The sequence below is a fragment of the Aquila chrysaetos genome, chromosome 6, assembly GCF_900496995.4.
Source record: "Aquila chrysaetos chrysaetos chromosome 6, bAquChr1.4, whole genome shotgun sequence".
Taxonomy (NCBI): Eukaryota; Metazoa; Chordata; class Aves; order Accipitriformes; family Accipitridae; genus Aquila; species Aquila chrysaetos.
Genome location: NC_044009.1, coordinates 31,247,002 through 31,261,362, shown reverse-complemented (window position 1 = coordinate 31,261,362; position 14,361 = coordinate 31,247,002). Strand labels below are relative to the sequence as shown.

Sequence of the window (14,361 nt, the reverse complement as noted above, 5' to 3'; positions counted from 1 at the left end):
GATCTGAGATCTCTACTTGGCACTTCACTATATCATATAGACATGTCCTTATCCATACTTGCAGTTCTAGTGGTGACTGTGGTATATTTGAGCTAGCACATGGGCTCTTAACAGTCCTGCTTGTAGCAGCAGCAGACTTGGTAATTACCCTTCTGACTGACTACAGCAAAAACGTACTATTAAAGCTTGACACCTTTTGTCTACCTGGAGGAGCAGACAATATATTTTATTTGGGATCTGCCTACTGAAACCACTTGTTTTAATATGGCTGCTAAGGGTCTGTTACCTATAATGTACCTATAATTCTCCTGCCTTCTTCATGGAAATCTGCAAGAAGCAAGTGGAAAACAAAAGTGTTAACGATGCTGAACAATGCATAAGTTGTTTTAGGTTCAAACACACTTCTTCTCCTCTCTTTTTGGAGCAGAATGAATCAGTTGTGCAATCTTGGTTACCATGTTTATTTTTATTTTAACTTGGTGTTGCCCATGATGAATTTTGTTTGTGTTTTCACATGCAGTAATGCTGAAAATGGGATGAATGTTGGGATACTAGACATATTCGGATTTGAGAACTTCGCAAGAAATTCGTTTGAACAGCTGTGCATAAATATTGCTAATGAACAGATACAGTTTTATTTCAATCAACATATCTTTGCACTTGAGCAGGTAAATTCAACTCTGATGAGGTCTAGTTGAATCAGCTGTCCTGAACCATAGATCATATTCAGGAGTACATTATAAACTATAAAATGGGTATGTGATTTAAATGCAAGATAATGACATCTTTCAGTTGAAGTTTTGTAAATAATGTTGTTGGGGCCTATAGAGTATTGCTGTGCATCATAAATGTCCTAATGATGGTGTTGCTTTTACTGGTTCAATATTAAAACTGTGCTGGTGACTTTGTAGATGGAATATCGGAGTGAAGGAATTGATGCTACTACAGTGGAGTATGAGGACAACCGTCCACTTCTAGATATGTTCCTCCAGAAACCCATGGGTCTCTTGTCTCTGCTAGATGAAGAAAGTCGATTTCCTCAGGCGACAGACCTAACTTTAGTTGGTATGTGCAAACAAAAATTCTGGGAAATAACAAATATATTTTGAGAGGGCGGAATGACATCTTTACTCAAGTTTTACTAGCCTAGTCATCCTGCTGAGCCTGTGCCATTTCAATTGACATTATAAGTATATTTTTCATTGCGCTTCATCATTTTTCTTTGCTTATGTGTTTTCTGTTGGTTTTATATTGCAAAAGTTATCTTATATATCAGGTGTCAAGGGGTTATTGTATTTCCAGTGTTACAAGGAAATAACCTGTGTCTTGTCCCTGTATGTGGGGTACAATAAGCAGCATTTATCCCCATTTACTGAAGGGAAGGCTGAGACATAGTAGAATCTTGTGCCTAAGACCACCCTGTGAGCAGCATTAGTGTTGAGAGTAAAATTTAGATCTCCCAGGCTCCTAGGCCCATGTTTATCCAATTAGAAAATATTGCTTCACTCCAGATTATCTCATCATAAATAGAAAGTGTGTGTTATTTCTGGTGTGCCATCTGGCTGAATATTTCCTTTCCTTCATGCATATTTTATGTATATCTTAACAAATCTTGGTGCCAACTTTAAAAAGTGCAGCACATGCCATGTTTAAAACTGTTGTCTTGCTTTTATTTACTAGAGCTACATTTTTCCCTGCAACAGGAAACAGAGAGTTCCAGTTCCTTCAATGGAATGTGCAGCAGAGAGTCAAACTGTTAGTCAGAGAAAAATAACAGCTGCCTGTTAAATTGCATGATAAATGTACGAGATTTTTCACTTCTGCTAGGCTGAGATGAAACTTGAATTTAGGTCACAGATAGAATGAATGCTATGGTTTCATTCCAGTCCTCATTTGTGTACTAAAGCTGAGTGCCTCCATGTGGGTCCCGTAAATCAGTTAATACTGAATATTGAACTTACACTTTCACAGAGGCACTTTCCTTAGCCTAGTCCCGATCAGTCTTACTGCTGATCTGTACACAGTACAGTAGGATCCCTCAAGGAGACAGCAAAGTTGGGATATTTTGCCCTCTCCAGACGTGCCAGACAGTCATTAATTCCACCACCCTCCCCCCCCGCCCCACCAAAATTCCAAACTTAGTTCTTTTTGCTTTAAATACAAGCTTGATTAAATGTTAATAGAAAGAAAAACCTAACACAAAATATTAATGAATTCTAATGTTAGAAAAAACATTTTGATAATATTTTCTGACCTACACAACATGACAGAGAATTTTATGAATTGATTCTGGCCTCAGGTCTCCAGTTGCTTATTCAGATAAAGAAATATAATAGCAAGCTTTACAGTATCAGCACTAATTTAATTACAAAATATTAAAGAGTATGCAAAATATCACAGGGCCTAAAAGACATTTTTCTTAGAAAGTGGTGTTTCTTTTTCTGTCAGCTCTTTAGAGGTAGTCATGAGAAAAAGAAAGCCTCTTTAGAAGAGGTTTTAGATAGAAGTCTTTTTTTCTGTGGAAGTCCAAAGGTAAATGAGAGAAGGTCCCAGCCTGAAGACATTAACGTATACTTAAAACATGATGCACAAAGTTAAATGAATGGGGAAAGGAAGATGGGGAGAATACAAATAATAGGCATTTAAGCAAGCGAGATATATGCACAGCTTTGAATGTACATAGTTGAAGTAAACCCACTCCAAACCCTATATATGCATATAAGCAAATTCATAGCAAAATATGAGAAGTCATCACACCTTCTCATTGGCCCCTCTTATTTGATAGTTTTCCATGCACAAAATTATCCAAACAGTGGGATTTGAAAGACAGTCTTCCTGGGCTGGCTTAGAATGAGCTGTTCAACTCAGAAGTGACAGCTTTGAAGAAAGCACAGAGAAGCTGGTACACAGCTATTTCTGAGCAATCTGATGATATATGTGTTTATAGTAGTTCTGGCTTCTTGAGCAGCAAACTGTCCCTAATTAGGATGAAGATTTTACTTGTCACTCTAAGTCACTTATATCAATGTCTCTTCTCAATGTCTAGATAAATTTGAAGATAACTTACGATGCAAATACTTTTGGAGACCAAAAGGAGTGGAACTGTCATTTGGTATTCAGCACTATGCTGGAAAGGTAAGGTCATGTGATTTTTATGTAGTTCAAATAACGGTGGTATGGTCATTATTTTTTTTTATCCAAAGTTTCTGCTTTGATTTTTTTTTTCCTCATTTTAAGAGACAAAACGATAAAGTTTATGGAAACCTAGAATCTACGATAAAATTTTCATGTGTAGTAGTCCATTTTAGAACCTATCCTTAGGGCTCTTTCACAAATTCTGTAGACAGTAACCACCTTTTATTCTGAAAGAAATCTGGCACCAGAAACACCATTATTACAATCATTTCAAACGAGCAACTCTCTGGAGCCAGAACAGGCTATGTGATTGTTAACATCATGTGAATGCCACAATAGTTCTGTGTGTGTGTATATAAGTATACAGATAAAATACAATGTAAAACAGCATCTGTAATAGAACTTAAAATCCTATAGAGAGCATTGGAAAGACTGGAGCTATCTAGCGCAGTTCACATGTTATTTTATATGGGGAATAACAGTCCAGTTGTTTTACATAACATGAGCTTTGCTTATGATTTCAGGTCCAAAACCTTGTTTATAAACAAAATCAAAATGAAATAGCCAAGTTTTATATAATTATCAATGGAGTCTTATCTCTGGCTCATTATAAGACTCCAAAATTTTAACATATGTTCTAGTAAACTTTGTGCAGCTTTCTGGCTTTTTAAGAATAACTGTAAAATTTCACACAGGTTTAGTAAATTCTTTGTACCCAAATGGCCAAGTCATAAAAGCACTACTTGCCAGTTCTCTATTGCAGGAGAGCATTCAGTTTCTGTGTAAACTAATGGACTCTAGTGGAATTAGGCTAGAGAGGAATATTGCTAGTGATAATAAAACAGGTCTAAAAAATCACTGCAGTTTAAAAAAAAAAAAAAAAAAAGAAAAAAAGTTAAGCCTGATTAACTGATTCTTACATGAATACAAATAGCCAGGCATTAATTTCTAATAAAAACAATTAAAATAATTGAAATAGCTGAATGTTTTGTTTTCCTACTATCATTTTCAAAGCAGTGAGAAGCCTATTTTAATGTACCTAGATGTGCAACTTACTCCTGTTCCTCCACAGGTCTAGTTATAGATCACAAGTTTGGTGCGGACAACAGATAGATGATGAGCACCTGAGAACCATTTCTTATTTCACACGTAAACTGTCAACTTAAGCTTTAATTGGGGTACCTCTGTTATACTGCATCATGCATACCATAGTTTGATGTGACAAAGCATAATACAACATGATTTAAGCCATTTAACCCAATTTGATGTGCAATGACATGCTGTGAATATAGGTGCTGTTTATATCCAGTTCACGTTCCGAAGACACTGCTGTAGCTGTACAATTTTAAGTCCTTTGCAGATAACTCATTGGCTTGTCAGAGCCAACTGGTCTACTTGGTCATCTTGACTGTTTACATTTTAAGGAACAGAGTAGTTTTTGGGTAACCCTGTTTGGCAACTTTTCTGATTCTGTTTCCCATGCTAGGTGTTATATGATGCCTGTGCATTCCTTGAGAAGAACAGAGACACTCTTCCTGCTGACGTAGTGGTGCTGTTGCGAACTTCAGAGAACAAACTTCTTCAGCAGCTGTTCTCTAGCCCATTAACAAAAACAGGTATTCTCTGCACAGCTTTGCTCACATTGCAACCTCTTCAGCTACCCACTCCTCTAAAACTTAAATTGTTTCTGGACAATTTTTTTAAAATTCTTTTTCAGCTCTGCTGTTTAAAGTTTCCTAAGAGAGAGAGAACATTCCTAAAATGTTATGATCATTTTTTTTTTTTTTTAAATGTGTGGACATGAATTCTTTTAAAAACCCCAGGCAGAAGGATTCATCCCTCACTCCAGAGAAAGGAAGATTATCTAACATGTAGGGCAAGAACTCATTCTCAGAGCAGGATGAGAATATGGGAGTTTCTTGGTTCTTAGTCTTTACTAAGATCGGTTCTCAATTGATAGATTATTGTGTACTGTGTCTTACAGTTCATAAATCATGCCTTGTAGATCAAGTTGTTTTGGTGGTAATATCCATCTATTTAGATGGATTTGTGCAATAATAAAGTTTCTTACAAATTATAAAAAACACATACTAATCTGCTAGAATTAATTAATTCAGTTGATTTAAAGCTTGTTGACACTGACTTACACAAAGTGCACACACACATCTATAGCTAAATAAAACAGCAAGATGAAGTTTGATTTCTCCATGATTAGATGCCAGAATACCAGTAACCTATGCAAATGATAGTTCTGCAGTATACATGCAAACAAGCCAACAATGTACACAACTCTCAATACTTCCTACATTTCAAAAGTATCTTTTTCATAATGGGTAAGAAAAAGATGTAATACTAAGGAATAGTCTAAATATGATGGATTGTATTAGATTGCAAAATTCTTGGGATCTGATATGACACATGCAAATGAGGTTGTTGTGGTTTTAGGTAGAAACATGTGTACATACACTAAGTAGTGCTGTGTAGGCTTATTGTACATGGGCTGTAGATGCAATTCTGTGCCTGTCCAGCAGTTCTGTCTGGGATTTCTGGACCCTCAGTAGCCCAGTTATAGTCTCTGGTGATGCCTTTAACCTCTCTTGAGATTTCTATGTAGAAAGAGAACATCTGGAGAAAAACATATATTGGAGCCTTCTATGCACGTGTAAAACTGATAGCAAAATATCTGTTTTTCCTACATAGGATAGATTCCTGTTACAATGTTTCTGTTCTTTTTCTGTAATTGGAAAGGGGGGAATCTAGATTACCCCCCTTCAAATTATGCTTTTAGAGGTCCCTGAGAGGTGAGGATCCAATGAGGAATCTGCCTCTCCTTTCAGCTATGACAAGCTTAGATGGAGGGGGCTATAGTTTAAGAATGAAGTAGGATTGGTTTGTGCCCAAGTAGGGAACAAAGAATCTTTGTGTCTACTTCTGACTTTTGAGGCTGTGTTAAACTGGTAAAAGGGATTCTTTTACTCATGCTGGATGGATCAAGCAAAGCAAAAAGAAAGCCCACATGTGGTCAAATGTGCCTCCACACCCCATACTAGCCATTTTGTACCTTGGAGCTATTGTCAGAATGCAACAGACTAAGTGCTTTGTCCTGGTTATCAGTCCCAATTATTGTAAATATTATACTTTTGATTTTATCGCTATTTTTAAATCAGAATGCTGATGCTTTCATGCAAATTCATCTTCCTCTGGCTTTTTAGAGATATTTTCAGTGGCAGCAGCACTGAACTTGGGTATTTTGCCCAAGATGCATAAAAGGTTCAGTAAGACGATACTTCTTATTGCACTAATGTATAGTAACCAAGTTGGTGTATTTCCATTTTTTTTGCTTTGCCTCTTACATTCCTTCTTTGTTTCCTATTTACATGAATTGCCCGCTTTCTGCCCCCCATTATAGAACATATACCTTTCCATGAAGAGCACACAGCAAGTTGAGTGTTGTCTTTATTTCCGTCAAGTTGGTACAGGACATCCTGTTAAAAAAATTATTGTGCATATGCTCCTGTGCATGGTGTTACAAGAATAGCTTAAAACCCTTATGTCATTTTTATTTTTTAAAAGTCTTTGTGATTTTGCTCTATTTTTTCCAGCTGTCTAATATAATTGGCACTCACATCCTGTGCTGGGGCCTCTGTGTTCTAAAATCAGATTGTTGCCAGGTTTAGTTTTGGCAGCTTGCAAGATAAATGAAAGGTTTGGCTGAGAACAGAAGGTATTGCTGGCAATGCTGCTTCATCTCTGCTCAGTGAAGAAAGATAATGCTATTCTCTTAACTTTCTACAAAGAGGCTTTTGTAAACAAAAGAACAGTAACTGAGTAAATGTCCCATCATACTCTGTCCTTCCTTGCCTCTTAGCCCTCTTCCCTCCACTCAACATCTGCTTCATTCCTAAAGCAAACCAGGAAAAATACAGATTAAGACTCATAAGTCTGATACAATTTTCTCCAGTTTTTTGTAGATTACTGACTGATGTGAAAGTTAATAATTTACATGGAAGCTATATTGCATCTTTCCAGGTAACCCTGACTTGAAATGAGCCTTCTGCCAGTCTCTCTGGTGTTTTGTTTGAAGATGAGTGACAGCACATTCTCACATCTGCTTGCAACTAGCTCTGGAATTTGCAGCATAGGTGGTTTTTCCCAAGCAGCGATCTCCAATATGTGTAGGAGTCACTAGGTGGTGCTATCCCAGAAGCAAGAAGGAATTTGGGACTGGTAACATGGGTCTGACAATTACTGAAAATGTGGTTCTTAAATACCAGTAAGAACAAAAAGATGCCTTTCCCACCCCGAGAAGATCCTCTGTTTGAAGTATATTTATATAACTGTCATGTCTTCCGCTGTCAAAAACTAAGCAGCAGCAAGAAAATAAATATTAAAAAGACTAAGTTCTTTTACTAATTTAAGATCATGTTAATCCCTGTAATTTATCAAATATACTTATCCCCTCTTAACAAATGCTTCTATTTCACAGTAGCAGACTGTGTAGTTTAAAGGGCCAGGAATTAACAGCAGGACATTAAATATACATTTGTAACAGTAATTTATAGTTAAGAGAGTGCACAATTACTGATATGAGACACCAGAACTTAAACATTCTGGCACTAATTTTGTAGTGTATATGCATGTTTTGTCATCTTTCAGTGGAAACTTAGGCACCTTCGGCACGTTTTGGAATCTGTTCGCACTTTCTAGGGACCTTTAACCTCAAAACTGAATGAACACAGTCTGGTTTAACCTACCAATTCTCCCAAATGCTTCCATATTTTTTCTTGTCACTTTTTTCTACAGACACAGCTTCTTGTGCTGAGAATTCTGTATATTCTGAAATTAAAGTAGAATTTACTCCAAATACAAGACAGAAGTTGAGCATTTAAAAAAAAAAAAAAGTTGCCACTACTCCAGTTGAATATGCATGTTCCCGTTCAGATATAACGCATTCCTGTTTGTCTCTAGTTTTAGTTTATCACTGTTGCGGCTAAAGCATCAGAAAGAAAACAAATCATGATCTAGAAAATGAGTCCCCTTCTAAGAAAAGGGGGCTTTAACTGGAAAAATTAAGGAGAGCCTTGGTACATTCACTAGTGGTATCAGTGAGGAGTCAGACCATTTGACTCCCTGTCCTGATATTTAAGAATTTTTGCAGCATCACCTTTAAGTGGTGGTACCATTGGACTGCTTGGGCAAAGCACCAGTGGGCCTTTTTAAGACTACAGTTCCCTCTTCCACTTTTCCTCTTTCTTACTTTACATCCCCCAGCTGACCAGATCATGCTGGGGGGATAGAGAAGTGTGCCAGAGGGGCTTCATCTTCTCAGAAAAGCTGCAGCACAACATGATTCTCTACTCTTGAAACACAATCTCTGCAGACTTTTTCCCCTTCTGTGACTTACAGACCTTTAGAGCTATTGTCAGGGTTGCTCTGCTCTGCCTTAGGTCCTTGCTGGAGAGAGGGGGGAGAGTTGCCACCTGGAGGGAGGGAAGGGGAAATCCTCCAGCCTTCCCACCACCAGAATAGAGATGCTGGAAAATGTCCCTGTCCTAGCTCTCAGGATCTGTAGTGGCTGGCCTTGGCCGAGTAGAATAAATACAGAGCTGAGTACCATTACCACTACAGCAATGTCATGTCTAATAATGCTGGTAGCATTTGGTATTGCTCACATATTCAGAGTGATATAGTATCAACATGTTAGCCCATTGCCAATAAACACTCCTTGTTCATGGTGCCCAGATATTTGAGTATAATCTGTCAAAGAGAACTGGGATGAAAGTTTTCACGACCTTCACTGAAGACTTAGGATAGTGATGTTTTAACAAGGGAATTTTTTTGTCCAAAATAGGAGGAAAATAGATTTTTTCAAAACCAAATTAATTATAATTAGCCTGCCTAAAGGTCATTTCCTCTCATCAGTATTGATTTTTAGTCTGTGTTCTTTGTGCCTTTGAGTCTCCAGCTCTGCTTACAGCCCTCAGACAAAAAGTAATTATAAACAATGTATGTCTCATATTTAAAAAAAAAAACAACCAAACCCCCAAAACCCCAAAAAAACTAATGGACCGTGTGTTAAGAGAGAATGTGAAAAAAATGTTTCAGGCTTTCTTTATGCACACTAAAGAACACAAGAACTAGAGCCTTTTGCAAAATCCCTTTAAAGAACTGCTTTTTGCTACTCCTTGGTGACAAGAGTACTATCTCAATATTAATTTGTCCATAACTTTGATAGCAGCTGATTCCTCATGAAGAGTCAGAAACTGAGGGAAACAAATGGATTTTCTTGCATTTCAGTCCCATGAACAGATACTACTGGGCATGGAGTGAAATCTTGGCCAGTTGAAATCATAGATGCTTTGCCATTGTTTTCAGTGGAAACATGATTTGACTTGTCATGTTTGTGACTGTGCGCTTCTATTGAGCACAAGCCCTTCCTCTAGTGATACTTAGTGGCAGGTCTCTTGGCTTGGTGTGTGTCATTCTTATGCACTGAAATATAGCGTGTTTCCATTTGGGCTTAGCGGATTTTTTCTCTTAATTCCACACATCACAATAGAGCAAAAGACTCAAATACATCTTAATTTTACTAATTTATTCTACAATAAAATCTTTTTATAATTGTACTTCTGTGTTAGTATTTTCACCTCTAAGAGATAACTGTAGGCACTGTAAGTCAAATGAATCAGAAACAAAGCCACTGTAATTATAATCTAGCTACTTAAAGATGAATCAGAATTTATATTTTGTAAGAATTTGGGTCAAGTTAATGGAAGCTGTATATTATCACTCAGGCCACAGAGGCTTTCCTACTTCTAACTGGTCCATATGTTAAAAGCATATAAAAGTTAATCGGTTTTGCTTTGGTGCCAGTGTGTTGTGTGCAAAGAGAGGCTTTAAACCACAGCTGTGCAATGTAACAATTGTGAACTTTACTGGGTTGCAGATGTGGGACATCAGTAAGCTAAATTAAATGTAGCTTAACTGAGTTTAGAGGTAGAGTGTTGGATTACATTTTATTTAGTTTTTCAGTTGAGCATTTTACAGTTCAGTGTTTCTTTCTCTTCATATCCTAAGGTTTTGTGTCATAGGACAAATGCAGTACACCGATGCTTATAAGACTTGCTGGCAGTAGGATGCAAAACATGCCCTAAAAATCAACTCATCTAGAAACAGAACCATCTATCAGATCAAAGTTAAGGTCTCAGACCTGCTAAAGCTTTATATGAGACATAACAATTATTTACTGTGGAGATTAACTCCCTATAAATATAGAGTGTCAGTGAATCTCTGGAATTGCACATGGCAATAAGCACAACAGCTGAGGAGGGTCAAGATAGATTTATCCTGTTTATGTCTGGTACAGGGTGTTGCCCAAGCACAAGTCCACTTTTTTTAATATGAGACTTCACAGATTACATTGTACTGAAAATGGGCAAAGGGCATAGATTTTTTTTTTGCCTCCAAGTGCTTGCAAACTGAACCCTAAAAAAAGTAAAAGTGGGCAAGTTTAAGAACAGGTCTTGATGAGCTTACTGATTTGACTCATAATAGGCCGTTCTCTGTAGAACAAATCCTGAGAATAATTTTTCTTTACCTTTCTCTCAGAAGAGAGGAGATATCTTTTCAATTTTCATGTTTCTGGCCTAACTTCTCAATTTTATAATGAACATTATCTCACACTAGTGAACAGTAATTAATCTTAACACTTCATTGTATACTAATTAAATTCAAAATGTGTTGATGTTGAGGAATCAAAAGATGTATTAGACAGAAGATGATACTGTTTTTAATATTAACTAGCAGACTGTGGGATCTCACTGTGCAGCATATACAGAATTTAAAGAGAAATATTCAGAGAACATTATACAGTAGTTGTTTTAATGAGTAGTTTACTAGGCAGTTTCTACAGGCACTATGTGCTGTAAGGTCAAACTGTGTCAAAGATGCTTGGTACGTTATTGGAAGCATTCAGTAGCTCTCAAGATTAAATCCTAGAAGAGCAATTATTTTTTAATTTGCTAGTGAGTTTGTAGAGGAGATAAATTTGTTGAATATTCAGATAACCTTGCTGGTTTGAATATCCATAATGTTTTTTGGTGTGTCCTTTACAAAGAATGTGTTTATATTTCCCACTCTTTCAAAATAATTGAAATAGGGGTTAATGTATCAGTGGAAAACAAACCTATGAGTCTGTGCTGGATTTTGTATATTTGTTTCAGAGTATTTTGTACTCCAAGTGTGCTGTCTTACTATGATTTTGTACTTTTATCCATTTTCTTTATTCCTTCACCCTACAACAAACTGTAAAGGTCAGTACTTTACTAAACCAGCATTATCTTTTCTCTTATTGTTTGACTATTTCTTACGTATTCCAACCTGACTTGGCTTGTTTTAGGAGAGCTTATAACTGAACTGCCTGGACAGCAGGTCACAGTGTGTGTCAAAGACAGAAAATGTGTTTGTGGGTGTTTGTATGAATGGGTATTTGTTTCATTAAGTGTGGAGATACAATATAAATGAGAATAATGTTTTGAATTGTCACAAAAATAACTGATTTTATGCTGTCTGTGATAATATATGGAAGTGCTGAGAGCCAGAGGAGCAAACATTCAGTTGAGAAGCCTTTGAGACTTGATTAAATTAGTAGTCAACATCATTAATGCCTAGATTTAAAAAATGGGGAGGCCTGGGACTCTGATAAAGTTCTGTTGCCATGTTTCATCCTAAATTAAGACTTTTAAAAGACAGCTTTTCTCTTGAAGTATCAAAACCTGGTTTTGATGCCGTTTTTATCCTGTCTAGCTTAGGGTCTTAACCACTGAGAAGACTGATAGTCATAGTGAGGTCAGAGAAAATGTTCCTCCATTTTATTCCATGTGCCTTCAGTGACATCTTTATACCTGAATTTTTACCACTGAATTCACTGGGAATCTTCACTGGCTTTAGTGGGATTTTGATCAGACTGTGTATGTATGGAGCAGCTTCAGCAGCAGGTCCTAAGTGATGGAATATATACTGTACATTGTATGGAGGGGGAACATACTCTGGAAATAGAAACAGAGGGCTGGAAATCACAGTTCTTTACTTCTGGATTTCCTGTTTATTCACTGTTCTTGTAGAAAATTATTTTTGCCTGAGGTTAAACTGAGTACTGTGAAGCTTAGTGTTTGAGGACGGTCCTTAGGTCGTCAGAGACAAGATGCTGAGGTGTGACCTACCAGAATGCCTGCTGTTGGTTCTTGTTGGTGAGGGAGAATAGACAAAATACTGAGATAACTACTATGTTCTTCATAATCAAACTTTTACTTTTCTAGATAAAGCACATATGATTTTGGGGGCAGGGGGAATGTTACATAACATGCAATAGAAAGGTTGTCAATTACATAGAACAATGAGGGGAGACCAGAGATGAATCAGCATGTGTGGTAACCATATTTTCAACCTGATTATGTTTTTAGAAGTATTCTTTCACATACCTCTGGAAGAAGTAAACTTGTTATGTGTCCTGAATTGAGGTAATTAGAATAAGGGGGTTTTGGCTAATGCTGAAAATTAATGGAGAATTCCACAACAATGAAGTCTTCACAAAAAATACACCTCTGTAGTTTTCTTCTAATCTCAGTTACAGGTGTGGTACAGGAACCAGGGCAATCTACTGGGACAACAGAAAACCTCATGTTGATGGTGAGGTGCTTTGTTGACGACACAGACTGCAGTGTTCTGTTACTGTCTGCTGTTCCCCAGAGATTTCAAGGTTTGTTGTCCTGAGTTGATTATACACAACAGCATCAAATCGTACGCTACCAAAGACGTGAACGGAAGTTGCTGAGGACCATATCTGAAAGAAATGGCCAATGTCTTCTGACAATGTATAAATCATAAAAAGCTGAGCCACTTTGTTCTGTAATCCAGCAGCTGGGAGACTGACCAGATCAGGCTGTGGCCAGCCTGCCAGTCAGTCTCTGGCCAGTTAGTCAGGTCTCCAGCTAGGCAGGCTACAAACCTGACTAAAGAAAATGCTGGGCATCAAGCAGCAGAAAACTCCAGCATTGTTTACACTATAACTTCTAATTGCTTTTTCCAAACAATTTTTCCTTTTTTCCGATTTTGTCTAGATTCAGCTTCAGTTAGCTCTCAGCTGTACTTAGTGTACCACTCCTATCATTAGTCCTGTGTTTGGACAGAGGTGCCCAACCTATGCCCACCTGGCTGTGGCCAGATAAAAGAGTTTGTCCAGCAGGCAATTCACTCCCCCTTCTGCCACCCTCTTTTCCAGAGCTGTGTGACCCTCCATTGTCCTGTTCTTGGGAACCTGTCTATCATATGATCAGGCTAAGGCATATGTGCTTTGCCTGTTGTCTGTAGGTTTGGGACTATGATGTTCTGAGAATCACATAAGGTTTGCTTATGTATCCTATGATCACATATGTGCCTGTAATATTTTCAGGAAATGTCTGCATTTCAGTGAACACACTCCCAATCGAGTAGATGGCTACATATGTCTGATTCAATTTAGCTGGAAAATTGGGCATGTTGCTTAAAGTAGCCATTAATATTCAAGGTTGTGTTTTAAAAATACCTTGGGCAGTGCCACTAACTAATTATGTACCATAATCTGTTCTTTACTAGGTAAGGGTAAAAGTTAAGACCTTTCTTACTGAGATCATACATTTACATACCTTGGAATATAGTAGGCAGTTTGACCTTCATTTCATCTCAGCTGCTGTCAGTGTCTGTCTTCCCTTGCATTCTAAAAAGTCTACTAACCTACTGTGTTAAAACAATATTTAAACATAGATGTGATGATTGCAAGCAAAGTTTCATTTGTTGCTGTAGACATCACACTATGTGTTTGCTAGTGCGTGCCTTACTAACGTGGGAAGTGGCCACTGAAGTGCCTGCGATGTGTGCGGTAGAAAGCATAGCAGCACTGAATTTACACTCAGGTTCTCCAATCCCAGTCTAGCAGTGTAAAGCTTCTAAGTATATGTAAATATGATCTGTGTCTGCTTCATGCTAGTAAGACTAAAGAAACCTTTAGTCTAATTGAGAATCAGGATTAGAATTTGTCAGTTCACTATGGCATGGATTTTCCATTTCAAATAATCTGGGCCAAAAAATGCATCTTTTTTGCTTCTGAAGCAATTACTCATAATTAGGTTATTCCCAGGTGGGCAACACTATTACTAAGTTTTCATGGTTATCAGATTCTGTTTTGTAGCA

General features: G+C 37.4%; 1 protein-coding gene across 17 annotated transcripts in view; it reads left to right on the top strand.

Moving 5' to 3' along the window:
- Positions 1-14,361, top strand: part of MYO3B (myosin IIIB) — a 213,629-nt gene that overhangs the window by 113,428 nt on the left and 85,840 nt on the right. For all 17 annotated transcript variants that reach the window (XR_003924029.1, XR_005932734.1, XR_003924030.1 and 14 more), the window contains 4 exons: positions 521-668; positions 912-1,065; positions 3,047-3,135; positions 4,622-4,751. Coding sequence is in view for 13 of the 17 variants with exons in the window: in XM_030018870.1 (XP_029874730.1) it covers positions 521-668; positions 912-1,065; positions 3,047-3,135; positions 4,622-4,751 (521 nt within the window). In the remaining 4 variants the exon portion in view is untranslated. The remainder of the gene's footprint in view (positions 1-520; positions 669-911; positions 1,066-3,046; positions 3,136-4,621; positions 4,752-14,361) is intronic.